Here is a 23633-nt window from a genome sequence, read left to right on the forward strand (position 1 = left end):
CTAGGTCTGGCTGTTACTGTTAGTGTAAGGGCAGAGAAGCACCTGCTGGAGTATGAAGAAGCAATAATGTGTTCAAAAACCACACCACAGCAGTGGCCTCATTGATAGTGTGCTGCACCAAAGGTGATGCTGTAGAAGCTGGAGGTGTCATTCTACGGCTGTGCTAAACAGGAGTCAGGTTCTGAAATATGATGTTCTGGGTGTTGTCACTGGTGAGATGCTGGAGTGAACAGGCTGCAAATCTGATGCAGTATAGGAAGTATCATTGCAAGAGCACAAGTTTAAGGAGTTTTGTATATTCAAAGCATGTTAATTTAAACACTGTCATACCCATTTCAGCAGATAATTGCCACCTTTTCTATTTTTCAAGAACAAAATACTTTACATGACTTGATGAACAGGAGAAAGCAAGCTTCTGAAAGAACCAGTCAGACTTACTTCTCTACTCCCAAGCCCCGAACGTAGGTTTCCTCTCTCTTGTCCCTTGCTTGCCCTCCCTTTGCCACCATAGAGTTTTGTTCTCAGAAAGCAAAGATCTTGCAATTTCTTGAGCACCCTCTTCATAGTGGGATGAGGGAGACTGCTATTTTTATCTGTCTCCCCATTCCAAATTCTTCTGATGTCAACTCTGGATGAAAGATGAAGAGTCAGCTACTTCCAGCACCTGTTGCTCTGTCAGTGATCAGTTGGTGATAGATGCAACAGTTTCCTTAGGCTACTTGTTGAGGATACGTAATAATTCTTTTGGGGTACATTAAAAGAAAATATCTATGAACTATGGGCAATATTTACTGTAGTAGTACTCACCATCTTTTAGGCCTCTCCAATGACCCTAGAAGTCTATTTTTAAGTAAATCAGAATATTAGGAAGATCTAACCACAGGTTTTCTGAAAGTTGCAGCTAAGTAGTAATATAGTGGTCATGCAGTTTAGTGATAAATCCTAGGCGAGGTGCAGGGCCAGGTAAATTATTTCAATATTCAACCTACTTAGGGGAGAAATTTTGAGTAGTCCACTTGGAATATGTGAAATAAGAACTAAAAAATTATTTCACTGGAAACTGAATTAGGCAGAAAATCTTTATAGTGTGTATTTTGTTCCTTACAGCAAACAATTGGACAAGCAGGAGATTGAAAGAGGAGACTTAGCAAAAGGTGTGATTAGTAAGAGAGAGTTTCTTAAATGAATCTTATCCCAATTGACAGTCATTAAAGTTTGGGTTAAGAGCTGAAGACTGAGAGTTCATACCCATCCTAAAATTCTAGCTTATTTTTTTGAACAAAAAAGCCCCTTTTTATGATGATGCCTCTATTAATACCTCATTCATATATATATATATATCTATGTATGTATGTATTACTTTTTTTTAAAACTCCGGAGCTTTTGAGCTGCACAGTATGTTATTTCAAAGACAAGTATACATTTAATGGAGCTCTTCCTTCTAGCAGAAGTAGCTTTGACACCTTGCAGCATCAAACTGACTAAAAAATGCTTTGCACATGTGGAATCTGAATGTTTTATCTAAGAGCCTATAGTAGCCCTCAAACTGCTTTTTTCATACAGTTTAAGTGTCTTTATTTTTCCGGCATATGTTCTTTATTAGACAAGCAGCCCAGTGTTCTCATTCTGTCTGCAGGAATTGTTCCATGTCATCTGCCTGCTTTTCTCTGCCCTTTATGAAAAGGGATCAACAAATAGTTCTAGTTGTTATAGTAATGCATCAAAGTATTGGAACAGCCACAGAGGAGTGACACCTTAAAATCTCAGTCCAGAGAGTGTGTCTGTGACCTGTAGGCTTTGTAGAAAACCCTGTGTTCTCCCTTGGGTAGTTTTCCTACTTTGTTTTCTTAGGTACACAGGTTTGAAGGACATTTGGTGGCTTTCTTCCTGAGGTACTGTCAATATCAGCAAAAAGTCATAGGGAAGAGGCCTCGCGTGTTGTTTGTGGATGCATGAGAACAGCGTTTGCCTTGGCACTACCCCACCTTGTGTGGATTCCTATGACAAGTAGTCCCTTTTCTCAGGGATTATTTCTTTCCTCTCTGTATAGCTGTTAGTGACTACATACTGTGGTCAGTTTTTCCCAGCAGATCATAGATGTGTTAGCAAGGCATGAGATTTTGATCTCGGCCCAAGAGCCTACTGCTGCCTGCTGAGTTGCCTCTTTGCTTTCAACAAGTTACAGTCTATATCAGTACACCTCAAAGCCAGCAGTCTGGGGCCAGGTCCCTTTCCTCATTTATCTGGACACTCATGATTGTGTATACATTTGCAGCATCATATTTTAAGTTGCGTGAGTACTAATTATCTGATTAAAACCTTGAAGACACATCTGCTTCACTTGCTGTCTTCTCTAGTTCAGATTCCACATCTGCAAAATACTTTTTTCGTCAATTTTATTCTGAACAGAACCAGCTTTTGAAATTCTTTGACTCCTCGATGCTTCCTGGCTGGTGACTTCCAGTTACTAATGAACAAGACAACAACATTCAAATCTGGAAAAGGCAGTAATGCCAAGTTCATTGTGAGACTTTTAAACTCCCCATATCAGGAGAAGACATTTTTCTCAGCTTAGTGAGCTGGTGCAAGTACAGAGATATGCAAGAGTTCCACTAGTATATAATTCTGTAGTTAGATATCCTGTTCTGTTTTTAAGTCAGTGTGCTGAAAAGGTTTAGCAATTATTTTTGAACATGAACTAGGAGCATTTATCTCCTGCTTCCAGATCAAGTAATTGATTTTCCAAGCTTCCAGATTAGGGCTTGTGGACTTGGAAAGGTATGAACATATGATACTTTCCATATGTTCTAAGCCCACTGTTTACAAGTTGTGGTCCATAGAGTTCTTCCTGACATAAGTTATCTAGTCACATGGTATCTGGATTGTTCTTTACCCCAAAAAGAATCATGCCAAATTGCCATGAGGTGAGGTGTCATGTGGGAGTAAATGATCTAAACAGCTTCTGTCTCAGTTTGGGTTGTCTCTTAAAGGCATAAATGAAATATGAAGTTCTTTTCCCCTTGCAGTCACTTGGGCTTCCTATCACAGATGAGCAGATAAAGGAGATGGAAGCAAATCTGGACAACATTGACTTCAAGATGGCAGCAGAGGAAGAGAAGAAACTGCGTCATGATGTGATGGCCCATGTTCACACCTTTGCCCACTGCTGTCCAAAAGCTGCAGCCATCATTCACCTTGGAGCAACTTCCTGTTATGTAGGGGATAATACGGTAATATCGCAGAGCTGGGCGAAAGAAAGTTACAGATGTTTACTTGATAGTTCTTTATAAAATAACATGAAATAAACGTTTTTCCGTCATTTCAATTGGTTTAACTGTTGAAGTTGACTCCCGTTTATCCTAGCTACCCTAAGAGGTATGTTACAAAGCAATATCTGTCTAGAAACTAACTGTTCCCTATGTTAAATATTCAAGTAGATAAGAAACAGTGATTTGCAAACACATGCAGAAACGTGAACTTTCAGTTATGCCAAAAGGACAAGAGTTCACTGACTTAAAAATGCAAGGCCACTTTTGATATACACAGCCCATGAGCTTTCAGCTTTTGCTTCAAGCCCCTGTAAATAAAGCTTTTCAGTGGCCAAGAGAGTCAATAAGTGTGTTGAGTGAATACAGAACTGTAAAATGTCTCCCAGTATGTATTGGTTTCTCAGTATGTGTTGTGGTTCCCCTGTGTCTGATACAAAAGGGAAAGCAGAGCTTTCTTTATAAGAAGAGACTTTTGAGTGAACAAAGCATAATTTAATTATCTGTGTCCTCTCTGAGAGAAGCCATTATGTCTGGTCCTTCAGACATGGCCCTAAATTCCTTTCTTTGCTTCTTTCAGGATCTGATTGTCCTCCGTGATGGGTTTAACCTGCTGCTTCCCAAGGTAGGAAGGTGGTTGTGCACTGTGTCTTGGAAGTGGACAGTGCTGGTGTCCTGTGAATACTGTGTGTTTAGCTTGGAATTTTCTAAACCTTCCTGGGAAGCGAGGAGGAGCTGTCTGGATTATTCTCAAGGCAGTGAACTGTTATCTGCCTTTCTTTTCTCAAATCTTTACCCAAAGCTTCTCTGGGAATTATAAGCAACTCCTTCTTTATCTGTGTCACAGGTACTAGTTTCAGATAACAACTGTATTGCTTTCAAGGTCAGCTTAGGCATCCTCCTAACTATATTCCCAGGAGTCTGTTAGCATTCAAGAAGCTCTATAATACAGTTTTCTCAAGTCACATACAGTGGGAGTGTAGTGCAGTGTTGTGTCACTCACCTGAGTGCCTTGGTACCCAATTTGTCCTGGACTGTACATGTGTCAATTGTACCCCAAGCAGCTTTATTTCTACCCAATTCCAGGAATAAAGAAAATATTAGACTACTCTGATCTGAAGTCCAACCACTTGTATTATCTCTTGCTTGAGTTTTGTAGCAAGCAAAAATTGTGTGTGTGCCCTGAGAAAATGAAACACACCATATTCTACAATTTGAGGGGGTTATTCAAGGGCTACACAGTTGTCTGCCTTCCCTTCTTTGCACAATGTTGTGCTTAAGCAAGCTAGCTTTTGCTGTGGTGGTTTTTTTCTCTCATTCTGCCTCTCTTCTGTCCATCCCACATCCACCAGCTCGCAAGGGTGATCAGCCGGCTGGCCGACTTTGCTGAGAAGTATGCTGACATGCCTGCTTTGGGCTTCACTCACTACCAGTAAGTAGACATCAGGCTTTGCTTTCATTTTGTCTGCTGTGCTTTGGCTAAAGTGACCTGCTACTGCTTTCTTTCATGCTTTTTTTCCCTATCTCTGACCTGTTGCACTTGGTACTGCTGGACATTGTTCATACATTGTTGGTTCTTCAGAAAAGGAGCATGTTCCTAGCTCCAGCCTTGTTTCAGGAACTGTTGCTTTGACTAGCTGTCAGCAGTTGTTTTAACACAGCTTCATAAGAAGAAGAGCAACTAAGCTGGTGAAGGGTCTACAGAACAAGTCCTATGAGGAGAGGCTAAGGAAACTGTGATTGCTTAGTTTGGACAAGAGGAAGTTAAGGGGAGACCTCATTGCTTTCTACATCTACCTGAAAGGAGATTGTAGTGAGGTGGGTGTTGGCCTATTCTCCCAAGTGAATAATGGTAGGACCAGAGGAAAAGGCTTGAAGTTGCTTAGATTGGGTATTAGGAAGAATTTATTTACCAAAAGAGTAGTCAGGCACTGAAACAGGCTGCCCAGGGTGGTGGTGAACTCACAATCCCTGGAGATATTAAAAAAACATGTAGACCTGGCACTTCAGAACATGCTCTAGTGGGCATGGTGAGTGTTGTTTGGTTTGTTGTTTTTTTTCCTCGTCCTGGGTGGACAGTTGGACTCAATGAACTTTAGAGGTCTTTTCCAACCATGACAATTCTGTGTAATTCTGTATGAAGGACTTCCTGGCAAACATCAATGTGTTTATTCTGGGTTGTTTCAGAAGGCATGACTGGGAATTGCAGTAAGCCTGTCTTTCAGCCACATTTTCTTTGTATTTTTCTGACAGTTGAGTTAGTTTTGGCAGCAGCTTAGAGAAGCTCATTGCTAGCACCTTGTTACTACAGCTACTCTGTCACTTTAGCTGAAGTTTTCTTCTAAAGTGATGATTCAGGATCCATCAGTTATCCTACATCCCTATATGGATCCCAGGATGAATCAGGAAGAATTTTTTCTGTTTAACAGGGTGATACTGTTTTCTGTCTCCTGGGAAACTTACACTTCTTGTGCAGCACTTCTGACATTGGCTGCTTTTTCGATGGGATAGGATAGAATAAAGTATTTTTTAGGTAGGCTACTGAGTCAAAAGGGCAATGACATCTGGTTAGGTCTGTCGTCGGGGTAGATTAATCTGCTCTTTTATTAAGACAGTGTGCTTTCAGAAGTGTTAAACTTTACACCCTGAGGTAAGCCTGGATCTTCTACCCCAGTGATATGGAACACCTAGAGGTATGAAAAATAAGCACAGGTCATGTCAGAGGTCAGGTCTCTGATTAATTGCCTTGGTGGATACTGCATGTCAGTTAAATCAGCTCTAGTCCTACATCCCTGTCCAGTTTTATCTTGGCTTTTGGAAAGAGTACAAAGGTGTATTCAAGAAGTGTATGAAAGGTGAAGTAGTAAAAACAAAGGTAGAGAAGCCATTGATAGCTCGGCCTTTTCTGTGTCCTTTATCAGCAAGGCCTCTGTCCCATTATACAAACGGGTCCATGGGTTCCCTAGCCTTGCTTTTGCTGCTTAAATATCAGCCAAGGCCCTTCTTGTCACCTTTCACATCTCACATCAGATAAAAAGGCGGGTGGGATTTGTTTTTTCTAACCCCATATCTCTGCAGTGTTGTATGGTTTCTTTGTATTCCTCCTGGATTGCCCAGCCCTGCTTCCACATCCCATAGGCTTCCTTTTTATGTCTGAGCTTAATCAGGAGCACCTTCCTCATGTGCATATGTTTTTTTGAAGTAGTATAGAGGTTGTCATTGGAGTTTATGTGGATAATCCTACAGGAAAGCTGGAGAGGGACTTTTAACAAGGGCATATAGTGATAGGATAAGGGAGGAATGGTTTTAAACTGAAAAAGGGTAGGTTTAGATAAGGTATGAGAAAGAAATTTTTCAGTGTGAGGATGGTGAGACACTGGAACAGGTTGCTCAGGGAAGTAGTGGCTGTGCCCTCCCTGGAAGTGTTCAAGACCAGATTTGGTGGGGCTTTGAGCAACCTGGTCTAGTGGGAGGTGTCCCTGCCCATGGCAGGGGGTTTGGAACTAGATGATTTTTAGCATCTGTCCCAACCCAAATGATTCAGTGATTCTATGATATTTTGAAATACTTCAACTTCTAAGTTCTGCATACTACTCCCATGTCGCCCTCAAAGCATTTGCAGGGGGACAGTGTGGCCGAAGCTTGTAGATAGTTATTTCAAGGTGGAGGTCTCAAAAAAAAATATTGGTTAACACAACTGTTAATTACTGCACATCTTCCTGGAGGCTGAGTTGCTTTGTCATAACTGAAAAGGAGCAGCCCCCTTAAGAGGAATAATTTCAAATAACTATTAAAGTCACAGCAGATGTCCGCAGATGTTTCTGCACTCGGAAATTCACACCGGTGAGCCGGGAACATGCCTGGGGGAGCAGCATTAGGGTGTGAGGCAGATGTACCCCCTGTTTCTCCCAGCCCCTCTTCCTGGCGGGAGCGGGGCCTGCCGGCAGGGGGCGCGCTGCGCCTGGGGGCCCGGGAGCCGGGTCTGGGTCTGGGTCTGGGCCCGGGAGGACGCGATGCTCGCACTGACTGAGGCTTTTCTGTTTGATACAGCTCTATAAAAGCGCAGTGAAACCAGCTCTAGATACTTTGACTAGTGGGCACTTCTCTTGAAGAAACCCAAAGGCTGTAGCAGTGAAGCACCTGCAGCTGTCCCTTCTCCTTTATTTCTTAATCTCCAAACATAAACGGAAACTGCAATTACTGTTTTGCCTTGATGTAATTAAATCTAATTCCTGAAAAGAATGATCTTATCCTCAGTATAATTTACTGGTGCTGCTACACCTTTCTGCATAAACCAGACCCTTTTAATCTCTGCTCAGAGGAGTCAGACCAACCTGCAGAGGGGCCTTAACAGCAGACTCAGCAGCAAAGTGCAGCCCTGCTGGAGTTGTTGTACACATTGTCAGTCCGTCACACACACCGTCCTTGGTTGTTTTCAGACCTGCACAGCTCACCACTGTGGGGAAACGCTGCTGCTTGTGGATTCAGGACTTGTGCATGGACCTGCAGAACCTGGAGCGGGCTCGGGATGACCTGCGCTTTCGGGGTGTAAAAGGCACCACTGGCACTCAAGCCAGCTTCTTGCAGCTCTTTGAGGGAGACCACAGTAAAGTAAGTCAGGCAGACCGGGTTGTAGACTTGCAGTCTTGGCAGTTCTCCTCTCTGGAATGCTACTCTCTTTGGGGGAACATGGAGATTCTGGCATCAAATTCACAAGGGCACTGCAATCTCTCTGGGGCCCACTAACAGGGCCCTGTGTGAAAGTGAGCAGAATTTGGGGAGGAGCTGCTTCCCAGCAAGTATAACATTTGTTGACAGTAAGCTGAAAAAGCCAAGGATCCTCTTTGTTTTTGCTGACCTTCCTGAGTTGTTGCATTCTGAGCTCTGTTTTGTTTTTTCTTCACCTTGAGGTTGAAGAGCTGGACAGATTAGTGACCGCAAAAGCAGGATTTAAGCGGTAAGTAACAACCATACTTAGTCACCTACATTTGGTGTTAACAAAGTGTGACTCCTGCTGTCCCTGTTGGCCCAGATTCCCCTAGCTGCCAAACTGACATGTGTGCTGCTGTTGACCTCCCTTTGCCATCTTCCATCCCAGTTGCAGCTTCCCACGGGAAACTTCACCTCCTAAATAGGCTGCTTCTACTTATCTCTCTGTCAAAGCATGGCTGTCCATTTTCCCTCTGCTTTTCTCTCTCCCATCTGCATGATGCCCCAAGTAATTGACAGCGTGAATCCAAAGTAGCTCTCATCAGGGCAGAATGACAGCCCTCCATTTTAAGAGCTGTGCCACTCCTTGCTCAGAGTCTTGCAGTACAGTTGTATCTGTCTGCAGTGCTCAGTTTCTGTGCTTCTTTCTAGGGCTTATATGGTCACAGGGCAGACCTATAGTCGCAAGGTGGATATTGGAGTCCTGTCTGTGCTGGCCAGTCTGGGGGCATCTATACACAAGGTGAGCACCTTGTTTGTATACATCAGTTAGAGGGGGAAGCATTTTAGATCTTGAAGAGAAGATGCTCATGGTGCAGAACACTCTTCTCAATAAATACTTATTGGTGTTCCTTGTTCAGCTGTTCTCTTTGTGATCATGGAAATTCACTGCTGGGTTTATGCATAGTAATCAAATCTCAAATTTCTTGAGTCTAGTGGCAAAGAAAGCAAGCTTACTGAGCAGATTCTAAGATGGGTTAACAAATTCCACACCAGATATTAGTCTAATCTATGCTAAATTGATCCAATTAGACTAAATGTCTTTCCTAGTGGTCTACGAGTTTTTAAATTTCACTGTTTGCTCCTAGTTAATTGCTTCTTTCATAATGGTGTTACGCTCTCTGTCCTTGTGGATTCTTTTCATTGATTTATCTCTGTTCCCTCCCTCCTCCTCTGAGGCTAAAGTGATCTGTGGTATTTTCTTATGTTTCAGTTTTGTAGGCTGGCTGGTTCAGTGAGCACACATTATCTGTGTTTGTAGATCATTGTGTAATTTTGTTATGCATTGTCAGTGTTCTCTTCTGGTCTGTCTTCCACTCCCTGAAAACATTTGCCTTTCTTGGAGTCCTGCTTTATTCTAGAACAGTGAACATGCTTTTCCTTATGTTTTTTTGACTGGGATTTGAAACCAGGAAGTATGATTGCAGTTTCCTTTTTTTTTTTGGCCAAATTTTTCAGTGTCCCCCTAGTTTACTTCTTGGACACAGGTGCAAATGCTTCTCCAAGATCACTAAGAGGAGTATATATTGGAGTGTGTTAGTTTTGTTCTGTTTCTTAATTTTGGGGGCTTTTTTTCTAGATTTGTACTGACATTCGTCTCTTGGCCAACCTGAAGGAGATAGAGGAACCTTTTGAGAAAGACCAGATCGGTAAGGGATGAGAGACATTTATTGGACAAGTGTATGTATCTTTTAATTTATATTGGTGCAGTCTTTTAAGCAAACTTAGAAGAAGTCACTTTAAATTAACTGAAGTTTGATGTTGTTAGTGTTTTAGGTCCTTTTTAAAGGAAAAAAAAAAAAAGGACTTTACCCAAAGGTTTCTGTGTATTATGTAATCAAAATCAGGTTGTATTTCTGTACTCCCTGGGTTTGGGAGGGAGAGCAGAAGCAGTTCCCACAGAGGAAGACTTGAGTCTGAGGAGTACTTAGTGTTTTCTGTTCCTTTGAAGCTGACTGGAGCTGTAGGTTTTCAGCTTAACTCAGCGTTTGGCCTGTATAAGCAGACACATTTGTAGCAATGAAACTGGGCTGGGCTCTTGCCAGAATACCAGGGATGTGATTCTGACATTGGTAGAAGGAGAAAAGGAAACATAGTTTTGGTTCTTTGCAGGCATCCTACATAGTTGCCTAGGATTGAATTAGCAAATAAAGCCTTACTTGTATTTGTTATTTGAATAATTTTACATTCTGTGGTTGGTTTTGATATCCATTCACCAGAGCAATGAGCAGCAGTGTATGTATCTCTGACTTTGAAGGACAAGGTTATTGAGCAGATGCAAAAGTTGCTACAGGTAGCCTAGAGAGATGGTGCTAAATACTGCATTAAAAATAAGTCAGTTTGTTATTACGTGGTAATAAGTCTTCTGTTTTGCAGAATTGCAAAATGTCTTCTTTTCTCCCCACATCTGGATGTTTGTAATCTGAAGGGGAAGCGTGGCGGTGTCATTTTCTTTATTCCATCTTGTTCTTAGAAAATCATCATGTCTTAAGGCTTTAGTCAAAAAAACAGGATTCCTGGCACATTTTTCTTACCCGCGGGAGGACCTTCATCTCTTCTTCCTGAATGCACTTGCTTCTACTGCCCCATTCCCGTTGCTCTCCTGTCACAGGTTCCAGTGCCATGCCTTACAAGAGGAACCCCATGCGTTCAGAGCGCTGCTGCAGCCTGGCCCGGCACCTGATGACCCTGGTGCTGGATCCCCTCCAGACAGCCTCGGTGCAGTGGTTCGAGCGGACGTTGGACGACAGCGCCAACAGGTTTGTTTCAGCCGCGCGAGGCGGCAGCTTCAGAAGGCCCCGTGCCCCCAGAAGGTCTTTTGATGCATTTAGAAAATGCTATTTTTAAACTAAAACCACAAGTTACCACCAGTCTCTTTGGCATCTAGAGACTGCAAACTGGTTTCCTCCCTAAGATCAGATAGAAACTTAGGGGTATTTTTAACATCAAGGTCTTCTGTAAAGTAAATCAACAGAGAGAAGGAGGGATGCAGAAGCCAGGGTGATAAACTACACTTGTGATCTTCCTATTTCAGCAGCATATTATAGCAGTTCTTACATTTCTCAGATTTCTTCCCTGTCTGTTTTGAATGTGATTTTTTGACCCTGCTCCTCTTCAGTTCTTGAAGAATAATTCAACATTTTATCTGTAATCCCTTAACCCTCCAAATAACCTAAAGAAACTTCTTTTTATCTCTTTGTGAAGTGATGTTCTTTGTAAGTAGTAGTTCAGGTCCTAAAGAAATAGTACAAGCATTATTTTTTTTAAGTTATGTTTCCTGAAAACTAGTGCAGGTCTTCTAGATATTGTTCAGCAAACTTTGTTTTCTGATTCTTCGTTGTTAGTATTTTGAGATTAGCAAAAGTTATCTATAATTACTTTCAAATAAGTTGTAGTAAAGTCAAGGCATTCATCTTCCATTTGTACTAAACTTGCATAAAACTGAGATCTACCTTTGAAACATTTTTAAGGAGATTTTAAATTTCAAAGGAGTCTTTGGTGGCTGAATTTGATCTGCTAGAAATCTTTAGATTTCTAAGATACGTGGCTTGTGGAACAGTGAACAACGGCAGTTTGGGCTGTAGACTAGTGTTCAGATTGTTGATGAGAATGTTATTTTTAAAATGTCTCCACAAACACAATATCTGCATGATAATTAATGAAAAATAACTTAGAAGATCTTTTCCCAAAAAGACTTTACACCACAGTTGCTAGTCTTGTTAAGAAATGAGCTGCATAGGCAGCAGAAAACAATGTAAATTTAAGAAATCGGATACTGGTTCATGTGGTGTGTTCATTTCCCAATAGCTACCAAATGTTAAGAGATGTGCTGGAATGTTTCAAATTTTATTTTCACCTCATCTAATGGAAAGGGTTATTTGTTCACTTCATAATCCAATAAAAAATTCCATGCCTTGGATTTTTCCTGTTAAAGCTATAGTGTTTTGAAAGGAGAGCAAGCTAGAGAAAAAGCAGTCAACTTAGAAAACAGCAAAATCCCTTTGAAGACAGTATGATAGAATTGGGGGCTTTAAATGTAGCACAAGGTCCAAGTACTAGTGTATTTTGAAAGATGACAGTTTAGAATGGGCCAGGCACTGCTGTCATGGATGGATGATGCTGTAATCGTTGCACTGTGACTTGGAGCCTTTTGCCTATTACAGCTCAGTCCCCACTACTTCTCTCCGTTCCCTCCTTTCCTTTTTTGTCAGGAGTCTTCTTTGTGACCAGGAGCTGGTCTCTTGGAGGAAGGCCCCACCAAATCATAGATCACTTTGAAGGTTCCTCACTGGGCACAGCATGACAGTGGAGCATGTCTTACGCCTGGAGAGTGGGATCCGTAGACAGGGCAACACGGGACACAAAGGAAGATAGTCTCATGTGTTTCCTAGCTCTGTAAATTGGTGCCCTCTTTCCTAGCTGTGTAATCATCAAATTATCTTGGAGCTTTCTATGTGCACCTTGATCTTCCTCTCTTTTTCCCTTTCTCTACTGACCCCCCAAAAAAACAACAACCCTGAAACCCTCCTGTCTGCCCAGCTTGAGAGCTACTGCTATAAGATGTTCTTCAGCTTTCCTGATTGTGACCTTTAAGCAACAAGAAGTACCTACAAGGAGAACAGTTCCAGCTTTAGGTCCACAGTAATGCTATTTACAGTGTTATTTAAAGAAAGTGAAGAGCTAGATATGAGGTAGACTGAAACATGGCCTTCATTGCTAACTGGGCCCCTGGGTGTGTGTTTCACAGGCGTGTGTGTCTGGCTGAGGCTTTCCTCACAGCTGACATCATTCTGAGTACACTGCAGAATATCTCCGAGGGACTTGTGGTATATCCAAAGGTAAAGCAGGAGATAATGTGTGCAGGGCTGCATCCTTGATAATGCTGCAGCTGTGCCAAAGTGTGCAAAAATCCTCCCACTCAAAGGATTGCATTAGTATCTGTTAGTTCGAATGATTTCTGAATTTTGCTCTCCATTCTTACTATGTTCTCACTGTTTGCAGGACAGACATAAAAGTGTCCTTGTCAAAGCCAAAAGGTGGTACATTGAAAATTTCTCAGAAGGGGTATTTTTCCCTGAACTACATGACGGATCTGTAGAACTTACTGTCAAAAGATAGTGTCAAGGCAGATCTCATACAGTCCTGTAACTTACCTACAAGTTAAAAAAACATTTTACATCTTTTCCACAGTAATGTCTCTTACAAGATACAGATTCTAAGTATTGTCAGCTTCAATACCTGGAGTTCCACAGCTAAGTTCAAAAAGAGAAATTATCTTTGTGTCATTGCCTAGTCCTGGAGATTCAAAGGGAGAGGAGGATTTCACTGGGAGTCCCAGTTGTCTACAGAATTGCTATAATGCTGTTTCTGTTTTGGTTTGTTTTGTTTAAGGTGATTGAGAGGAGGATCCGGCAGGAGCTGCCGTTCATGGCCACAGAGAACATAATCATGGCAATGGTGAAAGCAGGGGGCAATCGTCAGGTACAAATGCAGTCAAAAATACCTTTCTTCACTGCCTGGCATTTTACTTCCAAGGGGAAAAAAAACAAGCAACGTATCTGGGCTTTTGTCCTAACCATCTAATTTTTCTTTGTTCTCCACCTACTCCCACAGAGTTAGTAATATTACACTGGTGCTGCAGAGCCAGACTGTGCTCTCTGAGGAGAGAGTAGTTGTGGAGATCCATTTTTACTGTTGGGAACACTGTGTGTTTGAGTTAATCTGGCTGAAGAGGGAGACCTATTTTTATATTAGATACTAGTGGGTGTTTTCCTTTTGTAAATGTTTGAAGAAACTTGGAACACAGGCCAGGTTTCTTTAAATGGAACATGTTGGCTGTTGGCTACCTTATAAATTAAAAGAATGAATCAGTGCTGTTAACAAAAAAGCAAGTAATACCATTCTGAACCATTAATTCATTTGTTACTCTTCCCCATTTCAGTGTAGTGGTTTTTATTATTAACTTTGTTTATAGTCCTTCATTCAGCTTTCTGTGTTCAAGCAAGTTGAAATTAAATATTTTCCTTAGTAAATAGATCCAGATACAGTTAGATTATACTTCTGTACTATTTAATTTCACAACTTGGTTTAAAACTGATAATCAAATTTACACCTTAATGAAACAGCTTATTTTCACTTACCTTTAGATACTAATTTTTCCTTCCGTGATTATTTTGATATCAGGAACAGAAGTTAAATTTGCAAGATGGTAACAGTGTTTGCTAGAAGCTCTGAGTAGTTCTAGTGCTCTGAACACTTCTGGCAACTCACCCATGATGTTAGAAAAAATCCCTTTCCCTTCTTTTTTACCCACGTGTCTCTGATGTTACTGGGGTCAGTCAGTAAGCTTCCTAAATAAACATACTAAGGGCCACATCATGTGGATATCATGTGGATATCACATCGTGTGGTGTCCTGGGCCACATCAAAAGAAGCATGGCCAGCAGGTCAAGGGAGGTGATTCTCCCCCTCTACTCCACTCTTGTGAGACGCCACTTGGAGAACTGTGTCCAGCTCTGGAGCCCCCAACACAAGAAGGACATGGATCTCTTGGAGCAAGTACAGAGAAGGGCCACAAAGGTGGTCAGAGGGCTGGAGCACCTCTCCTGTGTTCTGTTTTCATGTGCTAGGAATGCCAGAATAGCACGTTTTCTGTGCTTTCCCACCTCATAGCACAGCAACTCACTTCCTTTCCTCACCACTGAACATCTCCCTCCCCCAAACATCCAGAAGACAGATCTGTTCACCTGAGGCAAGTCAGTGCAGGAGCAAATGGCCTTTGGATGGAGGAAACAAGGAACAGGAGATAATTTTCCTCCTAACTGCAGATCAAGGATAATGGAGAAGATTCATTCCTACGTGGCTGTAAATGCAACCACACAACTGTATTTTAGGCCCAGCATGGCAGCGTCTGATTTTGCAGGTGGACCCTGACTACAGTTGGATCCCCTTGTTTTTACATCTTGATTCCACAAAAAATCAAGGGATTAGGAAGTGTCTCAGAAAATTGTTAAAAGGGTTTTGCCAGTCTTAGTGTCACATGAGGGTTGTTCTGGAGAAATGCCTTAAGACATTTTATTTCCCTTAAATCTGACCATTTTTAAGCCACGGTTTACATAGTCTCACTGCTCATTAAGTCAGACAGGTTATTTTCCCTCTTAAAAAGCTGTAGAGGTTTTACATTGTTATGCTTCCAAGATGTTCCATACAGGGGATGACTAGTGGTGAATATGGAATTCCTTTATTACAGTATATAGAATGTTTTGGGAACAGCTACTATAGTCTGTCTTTGGAAAAAAATGCAAGTAAGGAATAGAACAACTGAAAAAAAAAATCCTGTAGTGACTCCTAAGAGTATTTGGGGAGTTTGAGGAAGTGTAAAGATTCGGGTGTCATAAGTTTGTGGTGTAATTGAAAAGGGAATGTTTGTGTCATTTGGACTATTTTAGCCTCAAAGGGCAGATGTGGTGGGATGAAGAAAACCTTGGTTTAATATAGTGGTGTATGAGACACTGTGATCCAAGTTGTATTTCACTTGTATGCTGTCCAGTGCAGCACACTTTAATGTTTCTTCATCCTGTACAAGTTAGTGGAATGATCATGTGCTGTCATTAACAATGGAATTACTTTATTTTTCTCCCCTCTTCCCCTGGCTCCTATAGGATTGCCACGAGAAGATTCGTGTTCTCTCCCAACAAGCAGCTGCTGTTGTAAAACAGGAAGGGGGTGATAATGACTTCATTGCCCGTGTACGTGCTGATCCTTACTTCAGCCCCATCCATAAACAACTTGAAAGCCTGTTGGATCCCTCTTCCTTCACTGGACGTGCTCCTCAGCAGGTAGAGTAGTGAAAGGAGGCTACAGGCTGTAATGCAATGTCATTTGATATCAGGTCCTCTTTTGTACCAGAGAGTGTACACATTATGTACCTCTGCCTATACTATTAAGGCAGAGATACTTATCTCATTTACTTTACTTGGATTTCTTGTCTTTCTTCCCTGTGGGCTTCACACTTTTGACCCTGGATGTATCAGACTGTTAGGCATCTCTGAAACAAAGACCCAGTGAGGCAAGCAGGTCTGAACGGGTAGGAGAAAGGAACCCTTGCTTCTGCTAATTTTCTCTTTCCCACCTTCCTTGAACAGGTGGCAAAGTTCCTGAAGGAGGAAGTTCGACCAGCACTGGTTCCGTACCAAAGCAAGATGGGTGGGAAAATTGAGCTGGCACTTTAGGTATATTCTGCAAAGGTGTGTGGGTACAGGAAAATAATAAAAGCCTTATTAAGCCAAGTCTGTTTACTGTGTCCCATTATTTTGGTTCTCTACAGTACATTTGGCCCCAGAGCATACAGCTGCCTTGATTCCAGATGGGCTTTTCATTCTTTGTCAGCTGTTTAATCAAGCCTCCATCTATTGTGTACTGAGTTACTGAGAAACGCTTGATTGTGACAAGGTAACTTTATCACAGTACCTTTCACTGGCCCCTTATAGAGCACTGCCAGCTGTTTAAAGAGCAATGCCAGGTGCTGCTTGACATTCATGTATGAATGTGTTGAAGAGCAGGGGTAGGGGAAACTGAGCCTACTTCCATTCCCATCTTGTTCAACTGCTCGAAAGCTTTCTCCACAGGTTCCTCAAAAAGATGATTAAAGGTAGCCCTGGCTTTCAGAGTATTGTGATTTGGAGAGCAAATAGGCCAAAAAATTAGGAATGGTGAAAGGGAGAGGCTATGGAACTTCTTGGCTTATCAAACTGGTGGTTCTTCAGTGCTCCCTTCTTGGTTTAATGCTGTACCTGTGGCTCTAGCTCTGGAAAATCATGTTTACAGGTGTGGGTGAGGAACCAGCCATTATGATTTACTTTTTCAGGTCCTTGCTGTAGGTGCTTGATACTGAATGTCAGGCAGACTCCGGCATGTGAAAATCATTCTCTACTGTAAGTTTTGTGTAATAAGGAAAGAAAAAATATTTTGGAATTCATTGGATGCCAGAAAGAACTTTGTTCTTATTTCTGTCTCTTAATGCTCTGTTTGTAATGTCTGTGCTTTGCTGGACATTCAGCACTGAGCCAAACTCTTCTCCCTTTGACTTACACTGGAATGATTGCCTTACCACTTCTTCCAGTGTTGTTACATTACAGCCCATTTATTTTGTGTGACTGCAGTAAAAAGCTCCCTCTTACCTCTTATTTATTCAGACTCTCAGACATGATAGGATCAGAATTACTTCATTCTTTTTTCAAGCGTGATTGCTGGAGAGAATTAAGAAAAGCAGAACTGATTGAAAGAAGCTACCTGCTGTCCTTATTTAAAGAGGATTTCAACATGTATATTTGAATGAGTTTTTTTCTAAATTAAATAGTCATGGAAGTGGGAAGACTCAAGCCACTGAAGATCCCCTGATCTAAATCAGTCTGTCTTTATCTTGCCTTTAGACTATGACATTCAAAATGCCTTAAACATTTGGGAGCTTTATGGTGTTCAAAACATTTTGCCTGCTCATGCTATTAACATTTAATTAGCCGTCTGTTTGAAATTAATAACTCTAATTGAATAGCAATAATTTTCAAACTCTATTACTCAAATGTATAGCCCAGAAAGAAGAGATAGACACAGAAGTCCTTCTTTGGAAAAGGAATAGCCAAACAGATCTTTTCTCATCTGAAAATAAATCTTTGTGCCAGAGGCTGAAAGCTGGAAGGCATTGGGCTTGTTTTCCTGGAAAGCTGCAAAAAGAATAACAAAGACAGGTTGGGGCACAGAGGCTGCACATGTTCTGTGGAGAGGACACGCAAGGGAGGGCTGCAGGGGTGGAAGGGTTAAGGTTGACAGTCCCACGGGTTCCACTGAGAAAGGCCAAGATGTAGGAAAAGGTCTGAGGAGGCATTAGGTATGGAACAGCTGTATGGTGATGTGCTGGGCATACAGAACAATCCCTTTCTTTGGCAGGGTTCGTGAAACTGAGAGAGCATAGATTTAGATTGGGTATCAGGAAGAAATTCTTCAGTGTGAGGGTGAAACACTGGGACATGTTGCCCAGAGAAGCTGTGGCTGCCCCATCCCTGGAAGTGTTCAAGGCCAGGCTGGATGGGGCTTGGAGCAGCCTGGGTCTGGTGGGAGGTGTCCCTGCCCATGCAGGGGGGTTGGAACTAGGTGATCTTTAAGGTGCTTTCCAACCCAAACCGCTCAGAGTCTCCCCCGCCTCCAGAAGCAGCGCGGGGTCCCCAGACCGCACAGCGCCCGCAGCCCCCACACCAACCCAAGCTATTTGGAGCTCTATTAGGCCCCATTATAATGGAGGAGTGTGTGGGCAGATGTTCAAAAGCAACAAGGTTGCCACATCTTACCAGGGTATTGCTCATCAGCTGAGCAGTGGTAACTGGCTAGTTGCACAAACTTACCCTCCCTGGTTGTAAAGTAAAACCTATTAGCTTAAATAATGAGTCATTAAACCAAAGTAACTCATTGCTTTTGTTTGCATGCCCAAAATCATTGACTGCTCTGGAGCTTGAGTTTTAACTGTTAGGCACTATGGGTAAGTTTAAAAAACATTTCAGAGTGATTTAGTGTCCAAAGTCACAGTCTCAAAGGTGACGTGGGGGTTTCACTGGCTGAGAGGTTTAAGTCTCCCATGTCAACTGCCCACTCCATGTTTGAAGAGGGGACCTCATCTTTCTCAAGAGGGAGCTCAAGTCACTCAGGGCAGGAAAGTGATGAGAAAAAGCCCTGAGGTTGCTTGTGGGGAAGGGAAGAAGTGGAGGAAATGATGCAGGGGATCCTGACCAACTTGTGTGGTTGGTGATCTTTGTGGAAAGAACTGGGGAGTCTCCAGTTTCTCATTCAAGGGAAAAAATCACCCAACATTTCCCGTGCTTTGTTATACCACAACTTTGATTCCTAAATCACTCAGACTCTTCAGAAAATGCTGTCCTAAAAGTCCACTCCTACTCATTAAAATCAGTGGGTATCAAAGGTTTTTGGTGGGAATGGCAGAGAGGACCCTTATGAAGTTGCACTCCTCTTGCTTGTGACATGAACAGAGCCTGTTGTGTGAATGTGGTGTTGTGCTCATTCCAGGGCCATCTATTATTCTCTGGGTAACAGAAAATACCATTTATTTCCATTTATGCAGACCATAAATCAACAGGGATGGAGATGTGGCAGTAACCTCCAGGCACGGGGCACAGACAGACAGGCTGCAGGCCCTGTGATTATCAGCGGTTAGGAGGAAGCCGTGAGACGAATGTAATTCCTCGTACCTGGTGATGTGAATGGAAGGGAGTGAAGAACTGCTGTGACACGGATATCAGCCTCTCTGGAGGCAGTGGCTGTGGGCTCCAGGGCAGCTGCTGTCCCTTCACAGAGCTGGTAAGGGTGGGACAGGAAAATTTCCTTCCCTGTGTCTGCTTTTCTGTCTGCTTTTCTTCCTTCCTAGTTTTTTTGAGGGATATCTGAATTTAGGTAGGTGCTTTGCTTCTAAATATAGATTTCAGTGTTGGTGTGTGTTTTTTTTAATGTGATGTCATAGCTTCCTACCTCATGATGTCTCAGCCTCACTCTGCATGGCTTGCTGTGATGTTTGGGGCACGGGGGGAGCAGTGGGAGTGAGGTAGTAAAAGTGCCTTGAGGAAATGAGGATTCTTTAGTGCTAATAGATGGGAAAGAGAGACAGTCTTGCAGGAATTAAGAACAGTAGATGTTCAGTAGTGAGAGGCTGGATCTTACATTCACTGAAGAGGGAACTGCTGGCCCAGCAGGTGTGGGCCACTGCTGTGCTTTTGCCAAGGTGTTGATCGGAATAGAGTTGCTTGCTGGATAATCTGAATTCTAGAGTAGTTTTTCAGCTGCTACAGGGTCTGGAGTGGTGTGCTGGAAATAAACAGTCACTGGAGGGAAGGTCTATTTCATTATGTATTTCCGGATCTGCATGCTGCGTGTGTGGCCTTCCCCAGGCAGAAACAAAGGTTGAATTCCTACTCTGGAGAACTTACTAAGTAAAAGGGAAGGAAGGGTGTGAGAAGAGGCATGACATGTAATTAAAGAGATCAGAGTGGGGACCGGATGTGTCATATTAATATAAAGTTATGTTAATTCTTTATTTAACAGATTAAAGTGACAGGTACCACATTTCTTAATTCCTGTTTAGGAGAATGTTTTGATAATGTGTCATAGTAATCTCAGGGAGATGTCATTCATAGTGACTTCCTCTGAAGAAGGGCAGAGGGAATCCATGAGGGGCAGCAAGAGGAGGGCCATATTTCTGGAGGAATTACACTGGTCAGGGGGTGACAGAGTTAGCATCAGCTAATAAAGTTAGGGAAATAGTGCACACCTACTCAGGACTGAAATGATTCTCCAGTTTTAGGTATCTGCTAATGTCATTTAGGTTTTTCTTCTTTGCTGTGCTTCTAACCTGTTGCTTGCTTTCCTGAAAGATGGTGTCTTTTGAAAATATCAGTGTTTATGATCATCATTCTTGATGATCTTAAAAGGACAGGCAGTAATCACAATATTTAGCTGCATAGTGACACTAAATGTTGTTGGTTAAGGGACTTGTATGAAATAAGCTGCCAGTTTTATCCCATTCTTAGTGGATTGGTTTGTGTGTTGCAAAATTCCTTGCCATGTTTGGGATTTGGGATGCTGTAACAAAGAAATAAGCGAGTTTGCCCCTATTCCCAAGTGATACTGCATTTGAGGTTGTAACTGTGGTATGGACATTATTGGGATGATGTCAGCCATCCTGGCTGTTAATTGGAAACTTCCCACCAAAACGTGAGAATGAAAGAAAACTTAAAAAAATCCCATTGCAACATTATTGGTCTTCTGACTAAATTAGTGGTGATCCTAGTTGGTAGGTCCTTAGCTCATATGGATACAATGTAGAGATTTTGCAATTCTCAAGAAAGATGAGGTAGACAAATAGCATAATTGTATATGGGGAGTGCAGTGTCCCAGATGTCCCTCAAGGGATGGAGAGGTGTTGGCACTTTAGGTTTTTTGTCCTCAGGAACACAAAGACTTGTTTAAACTTCTTTCTATGCCACCTTTTGTCACCCAGTCAAGATTTTAGATCCATAAAGCTTACACAGGGTAGGTGTCTGGGAGCACTGGGGAAGATCTCGCTGTCTGCTGTATTACTGTTGATACCAGCTAGGGAAGAGGAGGATGTTGTCCTGACACGTTTGTTTTGTCTCTGAGGAAGTCTCAGCTTTTTTTAAACTGGAGTGCAACAAGTGATATTGTTAACATAACAATTCTGAAAAGACAAGCCAAACCCTAGGAGAAATGAAAACATATTATGAGATAGGAGAAAAGAAGATTAGCATAGTGGTATTAGTATGACCACAAAAATAGTTGTCACTGCCCAGTCAGTGCATTATTTCTTGGCTGGGAGGTAAATGATGATTCAGAAAGAAGGGAAAATGTCCATAACCTGACAACCCTTTTGTCCTGCAGAACAAATCTTCCTGATTCTCAGAAGCAGGAAATATTGGTGGTTTTGTCTTGTTTTGTTACAGAAGTTAATGATCTCTATATTTTTTTCTTCTTTTCTCTGAGTTGAACTGTGCCAATACACTTCTGCAGGAGCAAGATGTAAGTAGTGTTAACATGATGTGTTAGTTAAGAGCTTTGCAAACAGTCCTGAGAGGTGCTTTGGGTGTTACTAGCCTCTTCAGAAGGTTGAGTTCTGTAAAGACAGAGCCCTGAAGGAGAAAGATCTTGAGTGCTTTGGGATATGCTTTCCTTTAAAAGCTGTTTTCTGCAGCCAAATTACACAAGACCTGCTTAGGTTCCTGCTAGGTGAACCTGACAGGTTTTTTGCTAATACTTGAGCGAGTAATAATACAACAGAGAGTGATCTGAATCTAGTGGTTCTTGTGCCTCACCAATAGAATGGCAAAGCCTGACAGCTAAAGCTTTGCCAATGCATCAGAGGCCCTATCAAGGAAGAGCCATTTTTCAGGCTGTTGTTCCTTAGTCTCTAGGTACACTAGGATAAGACCAGCTTGAAAATCAAGCTTTCACCGGGGGATGAGCCTGCAGGGCTCTTCAGGTGATGGAAAGAGCCTCTGATGGTGCCATTTGTCACTGCTTAGGGTAGGAGTGTCATGTAAAAGACATCATAATAACTGTCTTTAAATAACTGTCAGCAGTGTCTTTCAACCTTTCTTCAATTGGTATAACCCTGCATCTGTAACAGAAATATTTTCTTTGAGACTTTTGTATAGCAAGTGAAACTGGACAGTTGGCCATTACCTTCTGCAGACATTTTATAAGTGGTTAGCAGACTTGCAGAAGTTCATGGACCAGATGATAAAAACCACTTCTGTAGAGTTTTGGGGAAAATAAGTTTCTGCAGAGTTATGCAGAAGTGCTCTGGTCCTGCTCCAGGCTTATTTGGGTGCAAGTATCCATTTATTGTGCAGTAATTAACTTTCATGGAGGAGATGTTTGGGGTGCCCTTAGACACTAACCAGAAACCTTTGGATTATATTTTCCTAGCAGTGTTGAATGTGGAAGACCAGAGTGATTGCAGACCTGCCTTTAGACACACTTGGGCTTTCTCCCCTCTGTGTTGGAAGTAAGGAGAATTTTGCTGTGCGGTAAGAGTGGACATCTTGCTAGTTTGTATCATGGCCTTTTTTATCCATCTTCATTCAATACAGATTTAAAAAACAAAACAAAAACCTGTTGTTCCAGTGCTCCATCTATTGTAACCCCCCCTGTGTGAGATGGGTGGAGCAGTCTATATTCCCATCACATATCCCCTAACTACTCAAGCACCAGAAAGAGGAAAGTCCTCCTCTGATCCCAAGGGACCTTGGCAAACAAGAGGTTCTCCACAGCAGTGCAGTTTGTGCTAAGCAGGTACCCAGTGTCTGCTGTGTAAGGATAGACACCCTCTGCCTTCCTAGGGCTCAAAGTGTGGTCACTTGTGTTAGCAACACAGGGAATCAGCAGAGCCACTACTAAGTTTGATTCTCGTTTGTTGTTTTTTTCATGAGCCATATGGCGGAAGCCTTTGTTATCTCCAGATTTTAGAAGAGCTTTAGCCTTTTCTTGTATGAAGGATCAGCTGTCTGCTTTGAAGCCAGATAAATAAAAGGCAGTTCTGGTCTGAAAAGAATATATATCTGGATATGTAGGATATCTGCATTTGACATAAATAAGTGTTGTGTAGGGGTTTTTTTAAAGGTAAGCTTGACACATTGAGCTACAATCAGGAAGTCCAGCTGTGGTCTGTCTGTCCAATGCATAAGCAGTAGGAACCAGGATTGTGCTTTTTCACATCCTTATTTTCAAAATGGAGATGAGATGGATGTGCAGCTGTAAGTTACTTGTTCTGTTCCCCTTGTATAAGCTGTCAGTGTGTGGTCCCAGTTGGTGACTGGGCAGCACTGGAGGCCTGAGTGATACCTCTGCAGTGACATGATGCTGCCAGCAGGCTGCCATCCTGCTTGCCCACCTGGCTCTGCAAGGCTGTCACAGCCCTTGCCTTTGCTGCTTTCCAGGTCTCACATCCCCCTTTCTACACCTGCCATGGGCTTTTATCTCTGATGCAGTTTCTCTGCTACGAGAAAGCGGGCAGTTAAAGTCCCTCAACTTTTTATTCCAGGTCATGTGGTAGAAAGCAAGCGTGAAGGCTACCTCAGTACC

At 42.3% G+C, this 23633-nt stretch overlaps 1 protein-coding gene across 1 annotated transcript; it reads left to right on the top strand.

The window, feature by feature from the left end:
• The first annotated feature begins 393 nt into the window (after positions 1–393).
• On the top strand, positions 394–16264 carry ADSL (adenylosuccinate lyase). Its single transcript, XM_009996369.1, has 14 exons — positions 394–461; positions 2552–2672; positions 3027–3230; positions 3847–3891; positions 4619–4698; positions 7706–7877; positions 8177–8223; positions 8628–8718; positions 9556–9625; positions 10588–10735; positions 12724–12814; positions 13368–13457; positions 15638–15814; positions 16121–16264. Exons 1-14 carry the CDS (start codon positions 394–396, stop codon positions 16205–16207), a joined length of 1491 nt encoding a protein of 496 aa, XP_009994671.1. The 3' UTR covers positions 16208–16264.
• The last annotated feature ends 7369 nt before the right edge of the window (positions 16265–23633 follow it).

This window comes from Chaetura pelagica, unplaced genomic scaffold (genome assembly GCF_000747805.2).
Source record: "Chaetura pelagica isolate M959 unplaced genomic scaffold, ChaPel_1.0 scaffold414, whole genome shotgun sequence".
NCBI classification, from domain to species: domain Eukaryota; kingdom Metazoa; phylum Chordata; class Aves; order Apodiformes; family Apodidae; genus Chaetura; species Chaetura pelagica.